The 25676-nt window shown below is 42.5% G+C and overlaps 3 protein-coding genes across 4 annotated transcripts; 1 reads left to right on the top strand and 2 right to left on the bottom strand.

The window, feature by feature from the left end:
* Nucleotides 1-1590: 1590 nt before the first annotated feature.
* Nucleotides 1591-4350, bottom strand: LOC139919705 (trypsin-2-like). Its single transcript, XM_071909527.2, has 5 exons — nt 4311-4350; nt 3384-3537; nt 3022-3275; nt 2000-2145; nt 1591-1817 (listed from the first exon to the last, which is right to left on the bottom strand). Exons 1-5 carry the CDS (start codon nt 4348-4350, stop codon nt 1665-1667), a joined length of 747 nt encoding a protein of 248 aa, XP_071765628.2. The 3' UTR covers nt 1591-1664.
* A 1678-nt stretch (nt 4351-6028) lies between these two features.
* LOC139919720 (trypsin-like) lies at nt 6029-8469 on the top strand. Its single transcript, XM_071909538.2, has 6 exons — nt 6029-6068; nt 6359-6515; nt 6762-6860; nt 7032-7195; nt 7519-7655; nt 8220-8469. The coding sequence occupies exons 1-6, from the start codon at nt 6029-6031 to the stop codon at nt 8370-8372; spliced, it is 750 nt and encodes a 249-aa protein (XP_071765639.2). The 3' UTR covers nt 8373-8469.
* A 274-nt stretch (nt 8470-8743) lies between these two features.
* On the bottom strand, nt 8744-22189 carry cblc (Cbl proto-oncogene C, E3 ubiquitin protein ligase). 2 transcript variants are annotated; one of them, XM_071908735.2, is made up of 12 exons: nt 20848-22189; nt 15256-15402; nt 14919-15075; nt 14668-14789; nt 13691-13828; nt 13458-13545; nt 12835-12966; nt 11010-11201; nt 10288-10440; nt 9992-10050; nt 9567-9613; nt 8744-9478 (listed from the first exon to the last, which is right to left on the bottom strand). In XM_071908735.2, exons 1-12 carry the CDS (start codon nt 21222-21224, stop codon nt 9363-9365), a joined length of 1728 nt encoding a protein of 575 aa, XP_071764836.2. In that variant the 5' UTR covers nt 21225-22189; the 3' UTR covers nt 8744-9362. The 2 variants fall into 2 exon arrangements, with proteins under 2 accessions (XP_071764836.2, XP_071764845.2); XM_071908744.2 differs by having other exon boundaries at nt 11010-11198.
* Nucleotides 22190-25676: the final 3487 nt, after the last annotated feature.

Here is a 25676-nt window from a genome sequence, read left to right as displayed (position 1 = left end):
ACCTTCCTCCAGCTACAATCAGAAACATTTTTGCACTCTTTTAATCTAAAAAAAGTTCTTTAACCATGATAAAGATGGGTTCTCCACATTTCTGGAGAGTGCAGTGGGTGTTAATGATGTGTGCTCATCGCAGTCTTCTCCATCTGTGGAAGACAGATGGAAGATATTGCTGTACGACTGTCCGCTGAACAATTTGAGCTAGTTGATTGCTTGCTGTAGCAAAAGTGTAACAGCATTAGGCAAGAAATGTATCATCCGGGGCATGGCTGGCTGCTGATGGCTGTTGTTGCCTTACAGCTTCAGCTTTTCACAAACAAGAAAACAACACAATTGTGGTTGGCTGGAACTGGAACTGGGAACAGCAGCTGGGAAGTCCTCACTTGTACGTTCCCTGCTTGGATCCCAAAATCACCCATCTTAAGATCTGGGACCTTCCAGGTGTGGACACGCCTTCATTCAAATCCAAAAGCTACATTAAGAACATTTAGTTTGACCTTTGTGACATGTTCATCATTGTGGACTCTGTGGATGACATTTTAAAGAGAAATAAAAAAAAGCTGTTTAATTTGGCAGGTGTTAAGTTGATAATGACATCATGTCAGAGAGTAAAAATATGGCTTTGTTGACAGCTGTGATGGAGAGAATGAGGTGTGTCTGTGTGGCACTCACAGGTGTTTTTGATCTCCACCCATGTCACTCAGAAATATGACTTACACATTCAGTTGCAATGCTAGACTGAGACCTTCCAAGCCTTTTTGTTTCCCGTAAACAATTGTTCTCTTCAGGATGAAACGCATTGCAAAATTGTTGTGAGCGTAAGTCTGGCTCAGATTCTTGGAATGTACTGACATTGATAAATTGTTTGCTGCAACTCCCCCCCCCCCCCCCCCTGCCTCTTCAGGTGTTTTGTGCCTCAAGAGGAAGAAGATCAGCATGGAGATGACATGGAGAAAATAAGGGCAGCGTTCAAGCGCTCAATCCCTCCAAAGGATTGTCAAAACAAGACACTGTCAACATTATTGATGCAGTGCATTAAACTATAAAAAGCAATGCTGCGTCCTGCCTCAATTTGCATCTTCTGTTGATGGAAAATTATGGAGTGATTGTGTGGTGACTGTGATCATTAAATAAAATCTAATTTAGCAATTCATGCACAATACATTATGTTGGATTTGCTCACAAGCTGATGCAGTTTGCTGCCTGATGCATCTGAGAGAGTTGATATTTTATGAGTGTCATCTAACTAATGTATTGCTATGTTTCATGATTATTTACAATATTGTGGTGCTGCATCTGCTGTCAGTGTAGATGCTCTTAGATCAAATATACTGCATTTTTTCTACAGTTTGAATTGCGGTCAAGACATTCTGCAAACTGTATTTCAAGTCATTGGTGAGATTTTCAGCGAAACAAAAATAAAACACAAACAACATCATCTGGTGTCAATGCTGTCATTTTATTGATTGAGCCCTGTTAGAATGCATCACACATCTTTCTCTCTCTCTCTCTCTCCCTGTGTTTCTCTTTGTCGCTCTCTCTCAGCCGCTCTCCCGCTGCCTTCCTCTGTAACGCTACACACCACCACCACCTGTCTCTGTCTCCTTCAATTTCCCTCTCTCTGGTTTTTCCCGTTCTCATGTTGTTCTGTGATAGAAGATCTGAGCCTAGCTGTATGTGGTGAGAATGTCGCTGATCCAGGGCATCAGAGAGCAGACTTTGGTGTAAACTCCCGGGTAGTTAGGCTGAGCGCAGCCCTGGCCCCAAGAGACGATACCCTGCAACTCCCCGTTGCACTCCAGAGGACCGCCAGAGTCACCCTGAAGAGAGGAGAGGAGGAGAGGAGAGGAGAGGAGAGGAGAGGAGAGGAGAGGAGCGGAAAGAGGACAGGAGAGGAGACAAGACAAAACATGAGATCGTTTCACAGATATTTTGGACCATTTTATTTTATTTACCCAATGTACTCATGTGTACTATGTAATACATTTTGTGTGGAAAATACCTGACAAGCATCCTTGCCTCCCTCCAGGTATCCAGCACACACCATGCGGTCAGTGATCATGCCAGGATAGGATCTGTCACAGTCCTCATAAGACAGAATAGGGACATCCACGCACTGCAGGTGAAATGGGTTGAACACTGCGGAGAGTAGATGAAAGAGAGAGAGCAGGAAAGAAGGATAAGGGGGAATAGTTGGGTCAATGTCTCTGTCTAAATATAATATATATAGAGCGACCTCACCAGAGAATATCCTGTTGTCAGGGGAAAGCTTTTATCGCCAAAATGTCAGCTTTCAGCAACTAAGACAAATAGCCTTGCTTTTAGATTGACGACCATGCATTTTTGAGTTTATCCAATTGGTTTTGAAAAGGTTGCCAGATTGTAGAATTGTCCCAACCAACAGACAAGCATGTGATCTTTCAACTGAAGTTAAAGCATGAAAATCACCAAAATTGGAGTGATGAGGTTTTCACGTGAAAGTGACAAGCCTGTGGGATAATGCAAAGTGAGACATTAATAATTTTGATTTAAATTGATTTTAACACAAGCTAAAGCAATTTACAAGCTTCCCGCCAAAAATAGACTGCAACCGTAGAAACTTCTGTAACTAGCATGCACTGTAGCAAAACTGTAACCATAGCAACGTCTGGTAAGAGTGCCGCTCAGCCTCTAAAAAGCAATGGAAATGTTTATGTTTTCCGAATAAATTCAAATTAATATTGGGAAAAATCATCCATGTTTATAACCTATGTTTAGGTTTATCTGTAGTAGCCTAACCAATCTTCTAACCTAATAGGCTGCTAGTTAAGTTAATTTGAGAGGACATTCCGCAGTGATATGATTAGATGTGAAACAACGGTCTCAGAATGCGTTCATTGGCCAATCAGAGCTGAAGACATGTAAATGGCCTAAACATGAAAGGGACACAGACATATCTGTTGCGCTTGGTAGCCTACTGTAGGCGCTTTTGATGAAGCGTCCATCAGATGTTATTAAACGGCAAATGTTAGACCTTACCTTGATCAGTGTAGATGTTCCCCCACCCAGACACGACACACATGTCCCCGGCCCTGGGGCAGGCCTTGGGCAGGGCGATGGGCTTGACGTATTCGTTCACAGTGGCGGGGTGGGCCAGCTTCATCAGCATGACGTCGTAGTCCAAGGTCTGGTAGTCATAACTCTGATGCCAGTAGATGGCGTCCACTGACATGAACTGCTCCGTGCCCTCATTCTCCCAGATGTGGTGGTCGCCCAAGACGGCAATCAGGGAATAGGGACTGAGAAAGAGAGGGTGGGGGTCAGATGCGTTTGAAAACCGGCTGCTGGTGTTTTTGGGGACAGAATGATCCCAAATCCTCTCATACAGAATCTAATGTAATACTGACTTTTGCCAGCAGTGGGCGGCAGAGATGATCCACTGGTCGTTGATGAGGGAGCCGCCGCAAAAGTGGTAGCCGATATTGATGGACACTTGCCAGGGCCGGGTGTGAGGGTAGCACTGGTAGCCTCCCACGATCTTGTCATCCAGAGGGGCTGCAGCTGAGGGGGTCAGATGAAGTAAAGGTGAAACAAGGTGCATAATCTTTAACAGTGACATCATTAAAACACAACCAATTAAGTGCTGTGAATGGTCAACTTTGCCTCAGTGAGAGTAGGCTAACTAACTCCTGACATTAAATGACATCAGTATGTGTATGTATGTGTGTGCCAATACCCCAGAGGTGTGACTAAGTCAAGTTTGCTTGAGTCCCAAGTCAGCCTGAAATCTTGAGGCACAAGTCTCAAGTTAAGTCCCAAGTCTAAATGTAGATTTCCAAGTCAAGTCCATGTCATTAATGTCAAGTCTCAAGTCTAATTGTAGAACACTAAGTCAAGTCAGAACTAATCAAGGGTTCAGTATCAATTTAATATCTTAAAGAAAACAAAATATCTAGGAATTTTCAGAATTTTGCAATATTGTTTTAATAGAATAAAAACTTGGTAAGAGCATCATGAGCATCATTTGATTTCTATAATCTGTTTCAACTTCAATAAATTCAATCATTCCATCCAAATTCAGAAAACATAACTTAAATTCAATTGTCTGGTGGAACAAATCTCACAACTTTCTAAGTAATTTACACAAACACAAGATCTTTTGTCAAGACTTTTGAAACCTTTTCAGGTCATCAAAGTACAAGTCCCAAGTCACCAGAACCCAAGTCAAGTCTATTCTCTTCATGCATCAAGTCAAGTCTCAAGCGATTAAAATTGCGACTCGAGTCTGACTCAAGTCCAAGTCATGTGACCCCAAATCCCCCACGATGTTTTACCTGCAGCACCCAGGAGTGCGAGTACAATCAGGCCGATCATCCTGCTGCTGACTCAAGCCTTCCTACGACCAGAGTGGACATTAACGCTTTGTCATTCACTGCATTTATACCTCTAGCCCTCTGTCTCCTCCATACCCCCCTCAAGTCTCCCTCCACTCCTCCTGCCCCACTCCCTGCCCTGAAAATGCCCCCTATCTCCTTATGTGCCACGTCTACCCCCTCAGTTAATAAGTCAGCGAAATCTTTCCAGTGTTATGTACTAACACATTTTTTCATCTCTCTCCGTGTGTTTCGTTCATTCTGTTGTTGACATTATATCTTTTTGTAGATTCTCTGCCACCTGTCACCCAAGTAAATAGGTCAGCTCTTTTCATTGGTGACACCTGTAACCCCTTTGTAGCAGACAGGATCAGTTGTTGCAACCAGCCATACTATGCTGTTACACAATGTGTAGAATAGAATAGAATAACAGGCAGGTTGAACCATTTTTTAAATAAAGACAGGACTATTTCCTAGTTACTGTAATTGTATTTTTTGACCTTCAGAATAGAATAGAATAGAATAGAATAGAATAGAATAGAATAGAATAACAGGCAGGTTGAGCCATTTTTTAAATAAAGACAGGACTATTTCCTAGTTACTGTAATTGTATTTTTTGACCTTCAGAATAGAATAGAATAGAATAACAGACAGGTTGAGCCTTTTTTTTTTTTTTTTATAAAAGACAGTGCTATTCCCCAATAGTTACTGTAATTGTATTTTTTGACCTTTAGAATAGACTAGACTAGACTAGAATAGAATAGAATAGAATAGAATAGAATAGAATAGAATAGAATAGAATAGAATAACAGGCAGGTTGAGCCTTTTTAAAAATAAAGACAGCACTATTTCCCTATAGTTACTGTAATTGTATTTTTTGACCTTTGGAATAGACTTGACTAGAATAGACTAGAATAGAATAGAATAGAATAGAATAGAATCACTTCATTTGAATTGACTGTAGCTCAAAGACCATGAGGACTATGCATGTCTATTTGTTAAACTGATTGCCTCCTGTTGCAGAAATGGAAAAAAAAAACATGTTTTCTATTTTTCTGTGCCAAGACTCACAGATGAAAATTTTCTCACCTCTCTTGACTTCTTTTCAAGGGCATCCAAAGGTGCAACCTTACAACGGCGCAATTTTTTTTTTTTACAGAACTGGTGGAGGCATGAGCACAGTAATGTGTTGAATAGCAACAACCTCAGCAATGAATAATAAAGGAGTTGGTGGTGAAATGCCTCAGAGAAAAGGCAACAGTTCACTATTGTGTTATATGTGTTCATATTGGCCACACAGAAAAGAAAATGGTATAACTTTGTGCATGGCAGACCAAAAGCCTGATTGTTTGTATATTGCAGCTTGCCAACAATCAGTTAACCATTAGAGGTGTGAAAGGTGTGGAGACCTTGGTCCATGTGTGTAATTGAGGTACACAGATGACATAATCATAAGGGGTGTGTTGGGGGGGTGGGTTAGGTTTAGGGTAGGCAAACATGGAAATGGGGGCATGATAAGAGGGTAGGAAGGGGGTGACAAGTAGGGTGAGGGGGTGACTGTGAGGACAGAGATGGGGGAGGGGGAGGGGGGGGGTCCGAGCATGGCAGGCTGCTGGGATATAAATATAAGCCAGGACACGTCCAGGTGTCTTCAGATCATTTACCATTCACCAGACACCATGAGACTGCTGGCTCTGCTGCTGATGGTGGGAGCTGCTGGTAAATACACAGGAATACATGCACACACACACACACACACACACACACACACACACACACACACAGATATACATACAAACGTATTCCTACATACAGTATGTGTGCACACAAACACAAGCATATACGCAAATGCACACACATGCATGCACGGACCACGGAACAACCAGCTGTAGTTATATGTAATGTAATGTAATCTATGCAAAAATATATGATAGAATGTCAGTTATGGTTAAAGATATCTGTTAAAGACAAATCTCTCTCTCTCTGTGTCTTGTCTCTCTCTGCGACAGCGGCGGTTCCCCGTGAGGACGGGAGGATCATCGGCGGTCAGGATTGTCAGCCTCACTCTCGTCCCTACATGGCCTCGCTCAACTACGGCTACCACTTCTGTGGCGGCGTGCTCATCAACAAGCAGTGGGTGCTCTCTGTCGCCCACTGTTGGTACAAGTAAGTATGGATCCACGGACGAGAAAAAATTCTGTGTTCAATTAGCGTCTTGTATTCATTTTGCCCGCTTGTTGCCATGTCCTTCCTTTTTTTTATATATTGTTTACATAATTTTTTTGTTTGAGATAATATCTAGAAGCATATGAAAATAAAGCCTGAAAATAAAATAAGTAGTAGACTCTGTTATAATGAATAATATAAGCGAAAGGGTCAAGCATATTCTGTGTGTTTCACCTCCTCTCTCAGTCCATATGCCATGCAGATCATGCTGGGAGAACATGACCTGCGTGTGTTTGAGGGCACTGAGCAGCTCATGAAGACCGAGAACATCATCTGGCACCCTAGGTGAGAAAAAAAAAATGGGTGAACCATCCCTTTAAATAAAGACACTGGCTGGTTGTATCTAGCTTTTGTTTTATTGCGTTATTAGATTTGTACTTAGAGAAATCTTCTGACCAGACTACCCCCTTTTATAGGGTTGTGTTTTATGCTAATGTCTTATTTCTCTGTGTGCAGTTATGACTACCAGACTCTGGATTACGACATGATGCTGATCAAGCTCTTCCACCCAGTGGAGGTGACCAAGACGGTGGCGCCCATCTCCTTGCCCACAGGATGCCCATACGGGGGGATGGCCTGCTCTGTGTCCGGCTGGGGAAACACTGCCATGGGAGACCAGGGTGGGTTGATAACACTGATTCCACCAGATGTCCACAGGGATACCTAGAGTGTGCAATTACCTTAGACTTGTTTGTTTGTAAAGTTATTCCTGTTTTTCTAAGGGCTGAAAATAAATGAAAATCCAGCTGACAACATGCTCAGTTCGCCCTGAAAACACAGTTGTGTCTCTACTGCATTCACCAAAGAAGTTTCAGAGGTTTCTATGTGCATCTGTCTGTGTTCTGCCTATTACAGTCACACCCCGATGAAGGCATTGTAGCTGAAACATTGGCGCAATGAATATAAAGTGTGCGGCTTATTCACTTTCATCTGCCTGTTACAGTCAACATGCCCACCCGTCTGCAGTGTCTGGACGTGCCCATCGTGGACGAGATGGACTGTGAGAACGCCTATCCTGGCATGATTACGCGCCGGATGATGTGCGCTGGGTACATGGATGGGGGCAGAGATGCATGCAATGTGAGTTTTCAGTCCGCACAAAGACTAAATTAACTCTACAGTATGTCTGGAGGGATTATTCACTGCATACTGCATCCTCTGTGCAAAATAAACTGACCAAAAGGGGGGTGGTAGCAGGTAAAAACTTCATGACAATTTCAATGTCCTCCTAAGGTGATGGAGCTGAGTAAGAAACTGCAATTTTCTTACATGAATTGGTCAAAAGCTTTGTAATGGCAGTGAATTGGCAATGGAAATTATTATTCTTAATATTATTGATCATTATTATTGATAATTACATCACATTAGGCCCACTCTCAAACATTTATTGGTGAAGGAAGATTTTAGTTTGCAATTCCAAGTATCATGGAAAATGTGATATAACTGGGCATTACAATTAGTTTCTCATGTTTAATTAAATGACACAGAAACATAAATTTGTGGTTCATTATATAGAACAACAATCCATAAAAAAATGTAAAATAAAAAACAAAAATCGTCCTGACGCCCACCAAACATCTGTACCTGCACCCCCAATGAAAGCAGTCTAACGCGGGCCTGTCCCACCCCCTCTGTCTCTGTCAGGGTGACTCTGGCAGTCCTCTGGTGTGTTCCAGCGAGGTCCATGGCCTGGTGTCCTGGGGTCAGGGCTGCGCCGTGGCCAACTACCCCGGTGTCTATGTCAAAGTGTGCGAGTTCCTCTTCTGGATCGAAGACACCCTGGCAGCCAACCCCTGAAAAAGTTGTCTGTTTTCCCTCCTCGCTTCTCACATTTGTTCTCCTCCTCTCCCTTTCTTTCTTTACTGCTCCTCCCTATTGTTCCCTTATCTGACTGTTCCCCATCCCTTTCTTTTAAAGCCCACATTCTTCTCATTTCTTGCTGCCACTTTATATCTCTCTCGCATTCTCTGCGCTCTCACACAATTTGTTCTCTCTCATATGCCCAGACTCAACACAAAATAAAGGCCAGTTGTTAGATATTTGCCCGTTTCATTTGTCTGTTCATATCTTCAAGCATTGTCGACCCATTTTATGTCAAAAATGAAGCTGCATGAAATGAGAAACAGAAAACCACCGCTTAAAACTGAAAAGAAGTGCAAGAGACTGTCTGAGTTACAAGTTTTATTTGTTTGACTGTTTTAGCATCATATAAGGCACCGCTGTTGGATGGAGTTATAAAGAGGCCTTGTTTTCAGCTACTTAATTCATGCATAAGAGCAAACTTTGACAGCATGGTTTAAAAGGGAAGGGTTAAATGATGAGGTAGCATGTTTCTAAGTGTGCTAATGTCCCCGTTGATTTGGCCGCATAATTACACTGAACCCCCATTTGAATATCAAGCATCTCATTAATCTCTATTATTTCGAGCAGGCACAGTAAAATGCTTTAACCGTAAAGAGTACAGTGTGTGAGACTTTACTTAGGAATGAGTACTGGACCTACTGTGGAGATACTGGGAACACAATTAGCAATGTGGTTACTGAACAGAAGGTGGCCTCAGTGAGCAATGTTTTGTCAGTGCCATCCACCCAGGAATTCACCTCACCTTTAACTACTAGTCAAAGTCGGCAGTGCAGACACACTTGGTCATTTTTACGGTGATACATGACAACAAAAACTCTTTTTCCATTCACTGAAGGCTGATGTCTTTAGTGAAGGACTGAGCATGTTTTCAGTCCCCAGGTCTTTCCCATTTTGTCTACAATGTTTCGTTTATGCTTTTTTCTGTCAGGATGACACCGTTCTCTCCATCTTTCTCTGGTCACATTTGTCTCTCCTGAGTTCTGCTCTCTTTCCCTCCCTCTCTTTATGTCCCCTTTTGTGTCCGGGCCTTGCTGCTCCACCTGCACCAAGAAAAAACAAAGAGATAAGAGGGATAAAAGAAGAACTTCACAGTTCACATGAGTCTAGTGAGATGTATAATTCTCTTACCACCAGAGTTCTCCTCATCGCTGCTGGTTGGCTCCTCCCACTGGCATCTGAATGGACAGGACAAAACACACAGAAGCTGCTAATCAAACTCAATTAGAAAATTAAATAACCAAGCAACAGCAGTTAACAACAATAAAGAAACTCTCCAATCATTAGGGATTAACCCTTATAGTAAATTTATTCCTTATTACTGTGGTTTTGCACTTGCACCTCTTACAATTGGTCACTTTATTCAACTGTTGGGAGTCATTATAAGTCACTCTCTCTCTCCTTTGCAAAAATCAATAAAAATACATCTATATAAAAAAATAAGTCACTCTCTCGAGCATCAGCTGTCTGCCTAAATGTAAATTCCTACTGGCTCCAGTAGAGCCAACAGCTATAATCTATCCTCTTTGCTGCTCTGCTATAAAAGTATGTCTCACCTGTTCAAGCTGCTGGTCTGTTGTGCGTGTCTTCTAGGTGCATGATTTCCACTGTGAGCCTGCAAAATAGGGAAAACAATACATCACAAAGACTGATTGTGCAGGCATTAGCTAATAAACTCTACTATCTCCTCTATATGTGTTGATCAATACCAAGCATTATACATGCAGCATGAATTAACACTCGCTATAGTTTTGTGTCTGTGAGGAATGGATACAATTAACACTCATCAAGCGATCTAGACGTAACACAGCGACAATATGCAGATATAGCTTGAGTGGGTGTGGGAACTTACAGAACGGGGGTGGGAGTGTTTGGACAGCTTGTTGGACACAGGCGGCTGGGATTGGCTGTGGGGAGACGGACAGCCTGGGTCGGCACTGTATTTAGGGGGCAGGGGTGGAGGGCTGGGGCGGGAGCTGGGGACCTGGTAGTCCTTACTAGAGAACTGTTGGAGGGAGAGAGAGGGGAGAGAGGAGAGAAAGGGGAGACAAGGGAGAGAGAGGGGAGAGAGAGGGGAGAGAAGGGAGAGAGAGGGGAGAGAGAGGGGAGAGAAGGGGGAGAGAGGGGAGAGAGGAGAGAGGGGAGACAAGGGAGAGAGAGGGGAGAGAGAGGGGAGAGAAAGGGGGAGAGAGAGGGGAGAGAAGAGAGAGAGGGGAGAGAGGGGAGAGAGAGAGGAGAGAGGAGAGAGAGAGGGGAGAGAGAAGCGAGAGGGGAGAGAGGGGAGAGAGAGGGGAGAGAGGAGAGGGGGGGGAGAGGGGGAGAGACAGGGGAGAGAGAGGGGAGAGAAAGAGGAGAGAGAGGGGAGAGACAGGGGAGAGAGGGGGGAGAGAGAGGGGGAGGACAGTATGTGGGTGCAAGTGAGAAAGGGGAGTTTTTTTCATTGCTGCTTCATTGGAGAGTGACAGGAGACTAAAAAGGGACAGAATGAAGGAACAGGCTGAGTCACCAGGTTTCTAATGAGAGGCTATTTGTAGACTAGAAAAGAGACAAAGGCAGACACACACACATGCACACCTTCTTCATGGCAGCCATTTTCTTCATCACCAGTTCGATGTCCTCATGGTCCTCCTCCTCCTCCTCCTCCTCTTCGTCGTCGTCGTCCTCCTCCTCCTGACTGCTGCCTGGCAGGTACGGCTCGACGAGGATGGATTCAGTCCCTCTGATGTCACAGCGACAGTATGGGCAGGTGTGGCCATCCGACTTCTGCTAGATATGGATCAATTATAGGGGGTGGACAAAATAGTTGAAACACCAGACAATATATGAATATCAAGCACCTAACAAGGAGTAGGGACCAGCCTTTGCATTCAGAACTGTTTCATTTCTTCTGGGAATAATGCCGTAGAAGACCTGAGCTGTATTTAGTGGGATATTGGACCAAGCTTTGAGAAGGAAAGCCTCCGTTTCTTTGAAGGATGAAGTAGGTGGAAATCTACTTCCCACTCTGCACTTCAGAACTTCCCATGAAGGTTTAATGTTTAGGAGGTGATGGAAGGAGGTTGACTTCAGCCTTGTGTTCATGAAACCACCCTTGAATCTATTTAGCAGTGTGTGTGTGGCTGAATTATCATCTTGGAATATGGGAACATCATGAGGGAGCAGTGTTTGCACCACAAGATTCACCTCATATTCTTTGGCTGAGCGTCACTGCAGAGGAATCATCGGACCAATGACTCCTAAAATATAGCTGCCCATACCATTACAAATCCACCACCATGTTTAATAGTTGGCAGCAGACTTTGCAGGTTGATGTAATCCAGTATACAATCATAAACCATAAATCATGTAATAGAAGACAACTCTTTATGCCATTTTACTTTTTCCTATTGCTCACCGGTCCAGGCTTTGTGCTCCTTGCACCAGGTTATGTGTCTTTGTGTGTTGGCCTTGGATACAAAAGATTTCTGAATGGCAGCCCTGCCATAAATACCAGCTTTGTAAAGCTCATGATGTGCATTTTTTTTGTTGAGGCTGTTGTCACAGAGGTGTTGATTCAATTCTAGTTTAAATTTTGAGACCGTAGTTCTGCAGTGTTTACAAAGTATCCTAAGTTAAGTGTCCGTCTATCCCTTTTGGTGAGCTTCAGCTTGCGACCACAGATGCAGTTTGTCCATGTTTGACTCATGTTGTCATGATTTTTGAGACTGTTCCCCTGAATCTGCAATTCAGTCACCAACTATTTGTCCTCTTTGGGACTTTGTTAGTTGCTCTGAAAACTCACATAAAAGAGGCGATGGTCAGAACTCTATTAAAGCTGACACATACTGCTCTTTGACATTCAACTTAATATGACTCGCTTGTGTAGTTGCCTTTGTAATTGCGGCTTAGTTACTTCAAATTTAAACTGCTTTCCCATGTGATGCGTCTGTTATTTTCATCACCCACCTGTAGATCATTGTACTGTGTGCGTGTGTTGATGAGGAAGTTTACATGACCGCACTCTGACTGTAAGTATTCCACGGTGGTTTGATGTCTACAAAGCATATATAATTTCAGTGAGTCGAACTCTGCAATGAAAGATTGAGGAGGATGTAAGACTGAGCTCACACAGGAAGCCCTCAGACAAATGTCAGGACCAGTTGCTCTGCTCAAAAGACAAATACACCACCTGATGGAAGGCTGAACGGCTGGCTAACTGTCTGACTGACCGAATGGTTAGCTGATTGCATAGTGGATTACCAAAATATGTAGATGCAGGGCTGGTTTTCTGGCTTACTGGCGTGCAGGTGACTAGTTTGAGTGGCTCTTGCGGTTTAGCCGGTTAGTGATGTGCCTGAGATAGCTGAAGATTGGTATGTAGTTTGGAATGAAGCCCATATATGTGAATGCGGTTACATACCTGCCAGCCTATGAGGCAGGGCTGGCACAGGAGATGGCCGCAGGGCTGGATACGAGTGTCCTTATCCCTCTCTGTACAGATCTTACACAGCTGGAAGGTGCTGCCGATCTCACAGTAGAGCTCATACTGCTCCTGTTGGCAGAGGGAGAGAGAGAGAGAGGGAGAGAGAGAGAGAGAGAGAGGAGAGAGAGGCAGACAAGACAGAAGATAAGAGAACATCCTAGGATATGATCTACATTTTGTCTGGCTAAGGCTGTGGAACGCTGCTGGTGATGTACAGTAAAATTAATACAATTCCAATAAATCTCCATCTTAACAATTCATTTAGTCTATTATTGAGTCCTAAAATCGTAATTTTCTTAAAATAAGTGAAAAGGTCTGTCTGTGGCGTAAGATAATTTCACTTGTTTCCAATGCAAATCAACTTGTTTCAACATACTGACACTAATTTCTAGAAAATTCCTGAAAGAAGTTAAACTGCATTGGAGTTATCTCACCTCATTGGCAGAATTTTTCTCTTGGTTTAATAAAAATAAGATTTGAGGGCTGAATATGAGATTAAATGACTTGTTCAGATGGATGTTTTTTTTACAGTGATAGCGATGTGGGGTGTGTGTGCTTACCTCTGTGACTTTGACTCTGCCTCTCTGGGCCGGTTCACACAGGCTCGTCAGGTCAGGGTTCACATCGCGGCCGTCTGGGTACAGGTAGCTGAAGGTGCAAAAAAAAAACACAACACTTAGAGAGAGGGGGGACGATAAAAAAGACAGAGAGATTGAGAAAATGTATGAGAGAATTGTCAGTGTGTGTGTGTGTGTGTGTGTGTGTGTGTGTGTGTGTGTGTGTTTGTCCTCACCAGCCCTCCCTGAAGCCCTGAATGAGGGCCTGGTAGAGAGGTGTATTCTGGGGGATGGTCTGCACGATGCCGCCTTCAGTGGTAACATGACCAATAGCCCACTGGCCCATCCTTGTACAGCTTAGACGGAAGATATAGCTGAGAGAGAGAGAGAGAGAGAGAAAAAGAGAGAGAGAGAGCACTCTTTACCCTCTGTAGTGTGTGAAACTACACAAAATCGTGAAGGAACCTGCACAATGTTATTTCGAAACATTGCAAACATCAGTATTTTCCCACACTCTACCCCAGCCGCAGGTGTAAATTGGGGGAGGCACACAACACATAAATAGCTTTACATAAATTGTTATGGTTGTATTGTTTTAAAAACCCAATAATGTTGTGGGTCCACCAGACCCACGAACATTGGATGAATAACAAAAACATGAACAACACACAAGGGTTAAAACAACTTCATAATTTGGAAACTATACAGCAGTTTGCCTCCATGAGGTTTTGGGCCATGCTTGTTTTTCCATCTATATAATTTCATTGAGCTGTACTTAACACAACAAGTATAAAATGTCTTGAAAAGCAGACAGGAGGCTGGAAAGCTGCTTACATTCTGATGTTAATAGGGTTAAATGCTGTATGGAAAAAAAATCTTCTTAAAAAGTTAAAAAGGAAGCTCCCTGACCCTGATGAAGGCCGTGGGGCCTAAACACATGGGCACAGTTTTTAAACTTTTCACAATGAATAGCCAGATAGAATAAATGTTCTTTAACCTATTTTGGAGAGCCTTGGCTCTCTTTTTCTTCAAGGATAAAAATGACATCTCTTGGTGGACCATTCAAATACTCTCAAGTACTCAGCAAACAAACTTCTGCACTGCTGTTTACAGTTTTAGGATACGTGTGAGGCAATTTATAAACTATACAAGCAATGTGTTTGGTGAAGTGCATCAGTCAGTGGATAGAGTTTGACTCTGTGTATGTCCTCACCTCCCAGGTCTGTGCAGGTAGTGTTCCAGACGAGCCTTAACCTGGTCATAGGTGAGGAAGGCCATGTAGCCTGGATGGGTCACTGCTAACTGGTTCCAGTTCCTTATAAGAGACCTCCAGGGCTAAAGAGAGGAGAAGAGGGGAGAGGAGAGGAGACGAGAGAATGAGAGGACAATATTCAGAATTTGTGAATTTGTGTTCATCTGTTTACTGCTACTAATTATTCCCATCAGTGGAAATGTTTAGTGTACCTGGAACAGTCTGGTGAAGAGGTCAAACTCAAACACTGAGATGTGGTCGTTACAGGTGAGGTCTATCGTTGACTTCAGAGCCATGGACTCCATCCCTTCCTCAATTGCATGGATGGTTCGTAGCTGCTGTTTAAAACTAGCCCACTGCACTATACACCTGTCAGAACACATCACAACATGATGGATTTGAACATAGAACATAGAAACACCATCAGAGGATCAATAAAAACAAATGATGCAACGCTACAGTTTGTTTGTCAAGGGAATACAAGTCCCACAGCCCTTGTTCTATTTCAGTTCCCCGTCCTTCCCATCAAGTCACTCCACACACTCTCACTTTTTGCCGAACGAATGCCTCCAGAACTCCTCAGCCTCCATCTTAGTCACCCTGTAGGTGTCGCCGTGAAATCGTCCCCCGGGAAACATGGCCTTCAGCTCCCAGAGCATGTGACTGAAGAGCAAGGACAGTTTGGTCAAGTTCCTCCTGGGAATGAAAGGGAAGCCAGATATTCAGTTATGGTCGGGGCAGCAGATAGTGTGTGTTGAGCATAAATGTTTACTGTCACAAAAGTGATGCAAAAACGAATGGATACACATGAGGAAAAATAAAAAAATAAAGCCGCTTTATGTCATTAAGTTCTCACACACAAATGTGTAAAACCACCTTGGAAGCCAAAATAGACAAATGAACTAAGCTGAACTGAAGTCCTTTATCTTACAGTATATACTGTACTTCTTAATATTGTTGTCAAAATCTTGAGCTGTTTTGTGAGAAAGGCAATAATAGAATTAGCACTTCGTAATTTCTTTAGATTACCAATTTCTAATTCTATTATTGCCTTTCTCACAAAACATTTTGTCATTATGAACCTCAACAATATTAGGTGGTATATAGGTAATTTCTTTAAATTACCAAGTGCTAATTCTATTATTGTATACTGTAAATATTGTGGTGTATTCAATAGGGCTGAACATACTCCCAATTTTAATTTCTAAACTTCTAATTTCTAAAAACACCTAAGAAGGTTTATTTTCCTCATCAACTTAGCCTTCTCATGCCAGACAAACATAAAGAGAATTTCTGAGTGAACTTTGTAATGTAGTTACAGTATATGTATATGTTATGTATAACTTTTGACTCTGCCTCTTAATCATCTAAAGTAGCTTTTTCCATTAGTTGTTTACACTTCAAGGGACGTTATACATTTATATGAAGAAAACTGCAATATCTCACTCAAATATCCAGATTTTTGTATATATAATTAAGGGTCTGAACATCTTATACACCAGATTTCTACCGCCTCTTTGCCCCCCTCCAAAAAAGGGAAGGAGAAACCATGAGGCCTCCTTAAAAACCACTGCTGATGAGCACCGGTTCTACATAACTTTTACATAACCACAAGGACCATTACATCTGATAACGTGCAGCATTGCTTCAGTTGAAAGAAAAAAAAATGCTGTGACACGTTCCACAAATTCTATTGTGTGCTCTTACACACACACAGACATGCATGTGCGGGCACACACACACACACACACACACACACAGACACACACAGACACAGACACACTCACACGCACATGCATCAGCTAGTCCAGCTAGCTGCTGCAAACAGGATGCTCTATTGTGCTTGCTTGGCTGTCAATACCACAATATGTTCCACTGGCCAGTAATTCACCTGAAGCCACGCTCTGCCAGCCGCTACAGCTTAAACATTCTTGCTCAATAACTTCGCTGTGAGCCTTATCTACATCAAACACACCAATGCAATGTTAAGTTTAAGATTTTTTAAGATTTAATGCAGCTAGAAAATGTATTGGACAAATATTTTCTGTTTTGTAGTGGGTTGTAAAGGGCTGTGTTTTCAGTGTTCCACCTTTTGAAAATGTAATTCAAATTGAATGAAAATGCAAATACACTTAATTCCCTGCAATGTTTCCAAACAGCTGTATATTTATTACAGTTGACCCTATTATCATACGTTTACATGCATAGCCTACTGTTTGCCTCCATGTTTGATTCTGCTTGTGTGAAATGAAATATCTCTCTCCTTAAAATATGTTTCATGGATTATTTTGTTTCTCTTGTTACAACGTGAGATAGTATCTGCTGCTCCCACTGCAGTGAGCCTCCACCTACTTCCTGTAGCAAGTCAATCACAACATGCTGCCAGTGTGTGTGTGTGTGTGTGTGTGTGTGTAGGTGTGTGTGTGTGACATTTTCTATGGAATAATTTGTAAACAAATTATCTGGGTGGATCAGAGAGACAGGCAGACAGGATAGTATATTTGTGTTTCCATGTACTGTATATGTGTGTGTGGTTGCATGTGTATCCATGAGTCTGCATATTTGCATGCGTTTCTGCCTTGCATTCCTGTTATAGTAGGTAGCAGCCATCGGTTTCTCACAGACAGCAACCCTCCAGCCACAAAACCTTCCATTGTGTGTTTCTGTCACCTCAGCCATTAGCTGCCCTCTCTGCTCTATATTTATCTACACATGATAGCCAGGCTGAAATTTCACTCACTGGCAGACTGTATTATTTCAACCACATTCACTGTGCTTTAACCAGAATCGGTCACTAGACATAAATATAAATAAAGAGTACCTTGACTAGTCTATGCAGGTACGGACAAAACAATATACAACTTACCGGTATTATGTGTGTGTGGAATAGCTAGCAGTACACACATACACACACAAAACCATACTGACGTTATAAAATCTTAAAAAAGATGATGGCCACACTGATAGCAACAGTTTGCCGTAACCTCCAGCCCACATTACATATGAATCAATTGAAATGTTCCACATGGCTGCCCATGCAGGCATGGCTGTGGTGAGAATGCCATCTGTTTTCTTCTGTGTGCAAGATAGTAGAACCTCAAAGATGAAGCAATGAAAACGTAGCTGATCTTGCTTGTTCGCAGATTCCATTGAAAGAAAATATCTTTGTTAAAATGGATGTCAGATGTCAGATTTTGTGCACAGTAAACATAAGTTGCATAGTGTCCAAATACATTTAAAGTAAAGTAAATTACCTCATTGTCATAAAGGTTTTCTATGAATCATGTAAAGTCTTGCCCTCTATGATTTTTGTATGTTTTGCAATTATATGATACCAATAGGCAGCAGTCGATTTCTACACAAATTTCAAGGGGGATGGTGGGGTCTTATGGAGACAAGCAAGTCGGCTTTGCTGAGAACTCCATATTCTCTAAAATGGTTAAATATCAATAATAAGTGGCTTCCATGTTTCTTAATTGAATGATATCTTAGTGCCATAAAGAGGGATGAAAGGGGGGATGTGTTTTTGACAATTTTTATTTCAAGGGGCATGGCATCCCCTCGCATCCCCCCTCAACTCGACTACTGCCTATAGGTTTAATAGTATGGAAGTAACCGCTTTTATACTATGACAATTCTCAAGACTCATATAAGATTCATACTGAATTTGTGTTAAGTCTCACTGATATGGGTGGCTTATAAGTAAATATGAAATTGTTAGATTCTTGGACATATTTTCCATAAATATGCCATAATAGGGTTAGAGTTAAAATAAAATACATAGGACTGGATGAAATAGCCTGGGATCATTTTGCATAAACTGTTTAACAGTTAATTTCTTTGCTGACAAAGAGGAAGATGGCCAGCAATGTTGTCGGGACTCGCCAGTCCTGCAGTACTGCATTGCACTGTATAAATACACACCCAGACGAGCCCAGGTCTTTCTTTTGGTGAGAATGAGCTACAACACCTCACAAGTCCATTTCATAATCCTGAGGTTATCATACTACTGTGCTGATAGACCATTGCAATATACTCAGTGAATTAACAACACAAAATTAGATTTAGGTATGCTTGGCTATACTGGAATGATGGGTTTAATATCCTCCCCAGAAGCCAACCACTGTAATAAAAAATACAGTACATCGGTAAATAGTCAATTTGTATTAAGTTAGTAAGTCAGTGTAAATGCTGTAACATGCTCAGAACACACACACACACACACACACACACACACAACTTGTATCACATGACCCTAAATCAAACAGAAGTGTTTGTACAATGCCAGTTTTAAGCCGATGCCTCCTGAAGCCGAGGCCTGCAGAACTGCCACTGTGTGGACACACACAATGAGGATATGTGTGTTCTCTCCCACACACTCTCTCTCCCCATGGCTGCTCTCATAGTGAGGTTGTCATTGCTTTCGCCCAGTTTCACCATATTAGCATCACAAAGGCGCAGGTTTGGCCCATTCTCCATCTTTGCCATTAGTAGTCCCAACAGGAGCAGGGGATTGGGCCCAAACTCCAAATATAAAGTCACTCTATTTAGCTCTCCCAAAATATACACTTAAACCTAACCACCCACTCACTGAATGTGGTATAATTTTAGTCTAAACACACTTGTATGGTTTAAAGGGTTAGATTTGACTTGTGGGAACTGGGGAAGTTGATTTTTATGTTGCAGGTTCTACAGCTGGGGTACAATGGTTATTTTGGTCTATCTTTGTACAGTCTGTGTGAACAGGATTTTTCACTGGCTGGTTTCCAGGTCAAAAGACTACAAAAATTCATTCCAGTCTCTCTGATTATATACTGTAATCCCTTTTCATTAGCTCCGCCAAATGAGCTGGACGGGTTTTTTTTCCCGCTCCATTCTGTCTGTTTGTCTGTTAGCAGGATGACTCAAAAAGTTATGAATGGATTTGCACGGAACTTTGTGGAAAGGTTGGCCATGGGGCAAGGAAGAACTTATTAACTTTTCTAACTAATTGGACTAATGGGTGCAGCGGTGAGGGAGGCTTCTCACAAAAAGGCATATAACTTCCAAACGGATTCACGCTAACATCATCAAACTTTGTGTGCCTATCGAAGAGGCAAATTCTCCATTATTGGCTCAATCAAACAAAATGGGGGCACCGGACAGCTCATTTCCACCCTGACAATTTTTCTAAAACTTGGTCCAGTGGTAGAAGGGCGGCCCTATTGCCCACTGAACAAATATAGTACTAATTGGCCACATGGTGTTGTGATAATTGGCTAAAATGCTTAAAAGTGGATAAAATTTGAAAAAAACATATCACATGTGTGCATCTCCTGGTGTGAAACAAGTTGGAAACGGGCATGGAAGAAATTATTAACTTTTGGTGAAAATCTGACATGCGGAACTGGCATATCTTGACAATTGCATAGCGATGGCGGAGTTATGCGCTTCACCGAGTGCCATCTAGTTTAATTTAGTTTTTACGGAGGGGTCGAACTCCGTATCATTTACTGTCAAGTGCTCAGTTATGGCGCTTCTTTTATTCATGATTGGAAATATACAAAGCTATTTTTGGGTTCTCATACAAGAGTGAATCTTGTAGGAACATGAGCTGAGTCTAGGGCCGTGGTCCCAGTCCCGTGGTGCTGGATACAGACATGTGGGATATGTGGCCTCTCCCCGACCCCACAGCTGGTTTATTTGTCTTAGGGAAGGTCAGGCTACACAGAGGAATTCTTCTGCTGGAGGACGGTGGAGTAAGGCTTGGAAATAAAATGGCTGCCCCGACATTAGCCTTTCATTAAGACGGAAGAGTTTCGCTCCAAAATGAGATATACACCATATGCCACCATGACAGTTACTCTTTCAAAATGATTGCTGGCATGGAAATGCAGCATATTGTTAGTTATTAATGAAGTCATGGGGAAATACAGTTTTTTGAGTATTCTGAGGACAGAATCATCTGTGTGGAATTTCCAAAAATATTCTGTCCATATAAGATGTATTGCCTTTTGGAATTAAACCCTTCAGTCGTACTAACTAAAGATCTGGACTGTTGTACATTTCACTGGAAACACCATTTGTTTCCAAAGTGAAATTCCCTGCCAAAACCTCACGCTCTTGTGTCTGGCTGTAAATGTCAGCCGCAAGCCCTCTTACCTATAGTTGGACGTCTCCTCAAACATCTTGTCCCGTCCCTCTTTAAACAGCAGCACGGCCCTGTCCGTCTTATCCAGCAAGTGTCTGACATGGACTCTCAGGTACTCTGCCTCGTCTCCGCGGGGCAGCTGGCCGCCCGGCGCCTTGGACGCTCGGTACGGCTCCCACACCTGAATCAGCAGCGCGGCCGTCTCAGAGACCAGCTCGGGCAGGTACGGCGGGCTGTTCCTCAGGCCCAGCCTCGGGTTGGTGCACAGCTGATGGAGCTTGTCCAGTCTTTTGAGGGCCTTGTCCACCATCCGCCGGTCTGCACTGCTGGGGGGCTGGGAGCTGGGTTTCAGGCTCTTGGAGGCTCCTGAGCCTGCTGTCGCCATCATTTAAAGCTGTCCAGCTCTCTGGTTGCGAGGCCTGGCTGTGTTGTGTGTTGTTTGAGTGTGATGTGATCCGAAAATCTCCTCAAATGTCAGTCAGACTGTGTGTGTGGGGGAGTTCAGTGACCGTAAATAACAGTGGTCCCGTTCTGTCTGTAGGTTAAAGAGTATGAGAGCTCAGTTTTTAGCTGTGTGTGTGTGTGTGTGTGTGTGTGTGTGTGTGTGTGCGTGTGTGTGTGTGTGTATGAGCGTTTATGAGCAGATATTGATGTAGCTGAACAGAGTGTTGACGGTGGCTCAAGTTTTTGAGTGTTTAAGCTGACATATGTTGTCCTCGCCAGTGTTTTTGTGAGTTGTCAGCTTGAGTTGAAAAGTGCACATCCTAGCTTCCTTCAACAGCATCTGTCTGTAATCCAAACAATAATCCAGTAGCATGACATAATCCAGCAAGGGAGAGCATGTGTGGTTACAGCATCTTCCAAAATGCATCACAAGCTGAGCACCTACACCCAAAACGGTCACAAATGTCAGTTCATACCTTTGCTCTCTTCGGTCAGGTCTTCAAAGCAGTTTACAGGTGCAAAGCCTTTTCTTTCAGATTTCCAGAATATGAACAGTACAAGCGGAGAGGCTGAGCAGGAGAAAGAGCGAGCTGAAAAGAGAGGAAGGGAGGGCTCGACACTGACACACAACTGCTCACCCTCTCTCTAAACAATTTCAACTCCTTCCATCCCACTCCCTTCTCTCCACTCCCACTCACTCACCCCTTCATGCTCTCATACGCAGGGGAAGTCTTGCCTCCTATTCAGCGCAGCACTCTGCTCACCAGCATTCACAGCAGCCCTAAGATCTGAGGGCCAGCGTGGCTGAGACGGCTACTCACAGCACAGCCACAGCGGAAACACGTTCTCCGTCATTGTCTGAAATGTTGCTGCTTCCCTCTCTCTCTCTTTTGTCTCACTCTTTCTTGATGTCACTATCTCTCTCTCTCTCTCTCTCTCTCTCTCTCTCCTTTTTGTGCGCACTTTGATGGGTTTCCTGGTTGCAGCCAGACAAACAGGTTTGTTTTCTTTGCTCTATTGCTCAGGCAGGCAGGCAGGCAGGCAGAGAGAGAGAGGGAGAGAGAGAGAGAGAGAGCAAGATAGAGAGAGAGAGAGAGAGAGAGAGAGAGAGAGAAAGAGGGAGGGAGAGGAAGAGAAAGACAGAGGTGTGGACTCAAAACTAAACATATATGAATGAAGGCAGAGGAAGCATGGAACATGCACAAGGCCTGTGTGTCAGTGTGCGCTTTGTGTGATTTTGTTCTGTGTGTGTGTGCGTGTGTGTGTGCGTGTGTGTGAGAGAGAGAGAGAGAATAGTGCTAGAGAGCGTAAGAATGTTTCCAGACAGATGCAGAGCACTGAGAGACAGGATGCGTGTGAGGTCACAGCACCGCAGGTCAAAGTTGAAAAACTCCAATGGCTTCTCCAAGGATTCTTCCAAATTTTCTTTTGGGATCTAAAACTAAAAACAGCTGGAATCATCATCTCCAGCCAACTGTTAGCAGGGACCAAATTACAGAATGTATTTATATATACAGTATATATATTGTATATACCAAACATATACATAGGCTATCTGTTGATTACCTGAAGTTCTTAAGTTAATTATTCAGTGTTTCTTAAATACAGTGGAGCCAGTTAGCATTTTATCAACTATAGACATGAACTGAATGTTACGTGCTATCATTTAAAAAGTATCATGTTATAATTTTGTGCTATAACTTTTGTAAGGGTCGGGTTAGATTTCCTATAAATCTGTTAATGTGTTAACAATATGAGAGGTCTGCTGTAGCAGACATGTGGTCTCTATTGCCAGCCAGTGGTACAAGAGGCACACAAACCCTTTACTTTAAAAAACATAAGAAAAACCTGATAGAATAATGGTCTTGTAAAATTAAAGGCCTCCGTTAAAAATATGACTTAAGTTAAAGAATTGAAGAATTTGATATTAAATGTAGCTACTGAACACATTTCTGTGTTTCAGTGTGCTTGATCTTTAAAGGATTTCACCACTTAAGGACAGTCATGTGCTTGACCTGAGTGCATCTTCTTGAATTCCGCTGTTTTTGGAAAATTCTCATTTTTATGAATTAATGTTTTGTATCCTTAGCTTGTATTATAAAAGTGGCAAGCAACTCCAGGTGCTTTCAAAAGTGTAATGGAGACAATTATTTATTTTGAGATGTGTAGAGTGAAAGAATAAAGTTCTCAAAAATATTATACTGTTAGTAAAATACCTGTATTGTTGTGTGTGTGTGTGTGTGTGTGTGTGTGGGGTGGGGGGGTGGGGGGGGGTGGGCAGATGGTTGAGAAAGCTGACAGCCTCTGCTTCAACATCCACAAGGGGGAGACATTGACAACAAGCTCAGAGACTGTGGTGTTTAGTGTTTAGTCGTCATTTCAAACTGATGTTTTCACCCATTGAAATTTCACTTTACAGGTTAACTGTCCTTAATTGGAAAGCATGAATATGTTTTGAACAATAGATAAAAATCTTATATAACTCAATGGAATTGCTTATTCAATATTCGCCAGTTGTGCATAGTATGGTGGCAACCCCATTACCTACCTGCACAAGGTCAAAGTCAAAGCCACTTGGCCAAAGAATGACCAAAAAAAAAAACGTTTCTGTGTCCAAAATGTAGAATCTAATCCTATAAGGTTCTACTCTGAAATGCATAATGTTTCCCTTGCTTACTTTTCTAATCGCACTTTTGCTTTCTTGGCACACGGGGGCCTCATTTCTCTTTTGAATATTCTTCTGGATATCCTTCTGGTTATTCTTTCCCATAATATGTGCCACTGAAGGCTACTTTCTGCTTTCATAGTCATTGTGCAGCATCTGAAGCAGTCTCTGAAAATGAGGCACCTAAATATTAGAAAGGCATGAGAATTGATTTTTTGTGCACATGTATGTGTGTTGTTGAAGTTCATTCAAACTCAGTCAGCCTCTCATTCATGCAGCAGTGAGCTCTATTGAGTGGGTGTACAGGATGAGGGTGGGCATGGTAAAAGCAGGCCCTTTTTTTTCCCAGTCAATGATAAATAACGGCATCATTATCATGCCCAAAGAGACCATCACGCTTGAGTACCCTGACAGCTGCAGAGCATGTTTGTGCAGTCTGGGTGTTTTAGGGACTTTAAACACCAAGCTTGATTTTCCGTTGGCTGTTCCACACTTCGATAGAAAGAGGAAAGTCCCAAATTGACCCTGGTAACTAGAACCTGGTCTGAGGGTGGAGCAGGATAAGATTAAAGACAAGGAGATGAGGTGTGTGCACACACGTGTGAGTGCGTCAGTGTGTGTGTGTGTCAGTGTGTGTGCCTGCATACGTGCATGTTAAGAGGTCAAAGACAGTCAGAGAGCAGAGCCACAGGTCACACAGAGGGTAGCGGCTGGCATGACGTCAATCAGTCAGTCAGGCTGGATAGTCCATCTTGTCTCTGAAAGTCAGTCACTCCCAGAAAATGGATTTATTCCTTATTACAGCTTAGGGAGATCCCCTTGTTCGGTTCAGAGTCTGCAGCCAAGTGACATGACACCAGCCTGAGGCAACAGAACAACAAATCCACCACAGAGCTGCGCAGCCGAAAGAACAACGAGCATCTGATGGACTGGATCACATGCAAAGCCTGCTTCCTCCAACAGCAGCAGGGTACTGAACATCTTCCCAACAAGCATCAAGCCTTAGGCGCTATTGAGTTTTCATAGATTATTTATTCACAAAGTTATGAGTTCACACAGTCGTACAAATAAAAAGGAAGATTTTATGCATTTGTGACAGAATTCAATAGGCTATTACCACAATGCTGCCATTTATAAAGCAGTCTGATCATTAGTAATGCACCAAAACTGGAACAAAATATTTGTTTTATGTTGTAGAGTGAGTTCAGTGAAAGTGGGATGTCATATAACATGGGACACTTTAGTTTTTTTTTTTATATATATATTTCTTGGACTGATAGGTGAAAATCAACATCACTGTTGCACTGAAACCATATGATCAAAATCACATCACGGGCATACATATGGCAATATGCCAAATGATGTTATAGAAGTGGATAATACTTAATGGTGCATAGAAAAAAAGTTGTCAGTATATATGATGTTTACATTTTGAAAGTCAATCATTTCTGAATTGTCCCACTTTACAGACCCGTCTGGATAAAGTGGGACACTTCTTTTAGGCTTTTGCAATCGAGGAAAGAAATCCAGTTTACATTAGATGACCACCTGTTCTTAACGCCAGGCAAGACTTTGCTTCTTGTATACTGTTACTTTAAATCAGGTCTGAACCTTTATCCCATCTGTATCAAGGATAACATATGTAAATTGATAGCCTACAGGAGTCCTCACAACTGGACATGGCAATATGCTATGTACCATACCTTAGCATGGGTCCAGATTTGATCTTAT

The sequence above is a fragment of the Centroberyx gerrardi genome, chromosome 12 (assembly GCF_048128805.1).
Source record: "Centroberyx gerrardi isolate f3 chromosome 12, fCenGer3.hap1.cur.20231027, whole genome shotgun sequence".
NCBI classification, from domain to species: domain Eukaryota; kingdom Metazoa; phylum Chordata; class Actinopteri; order Beryciformes; family Berycidae; genus Centroberyx; species Centroberyx gerrardi.
Note: the sequence above shows the minus strand (reverse complement) of the source record. Positions and strands in the feature narration are given on the sequence as shown.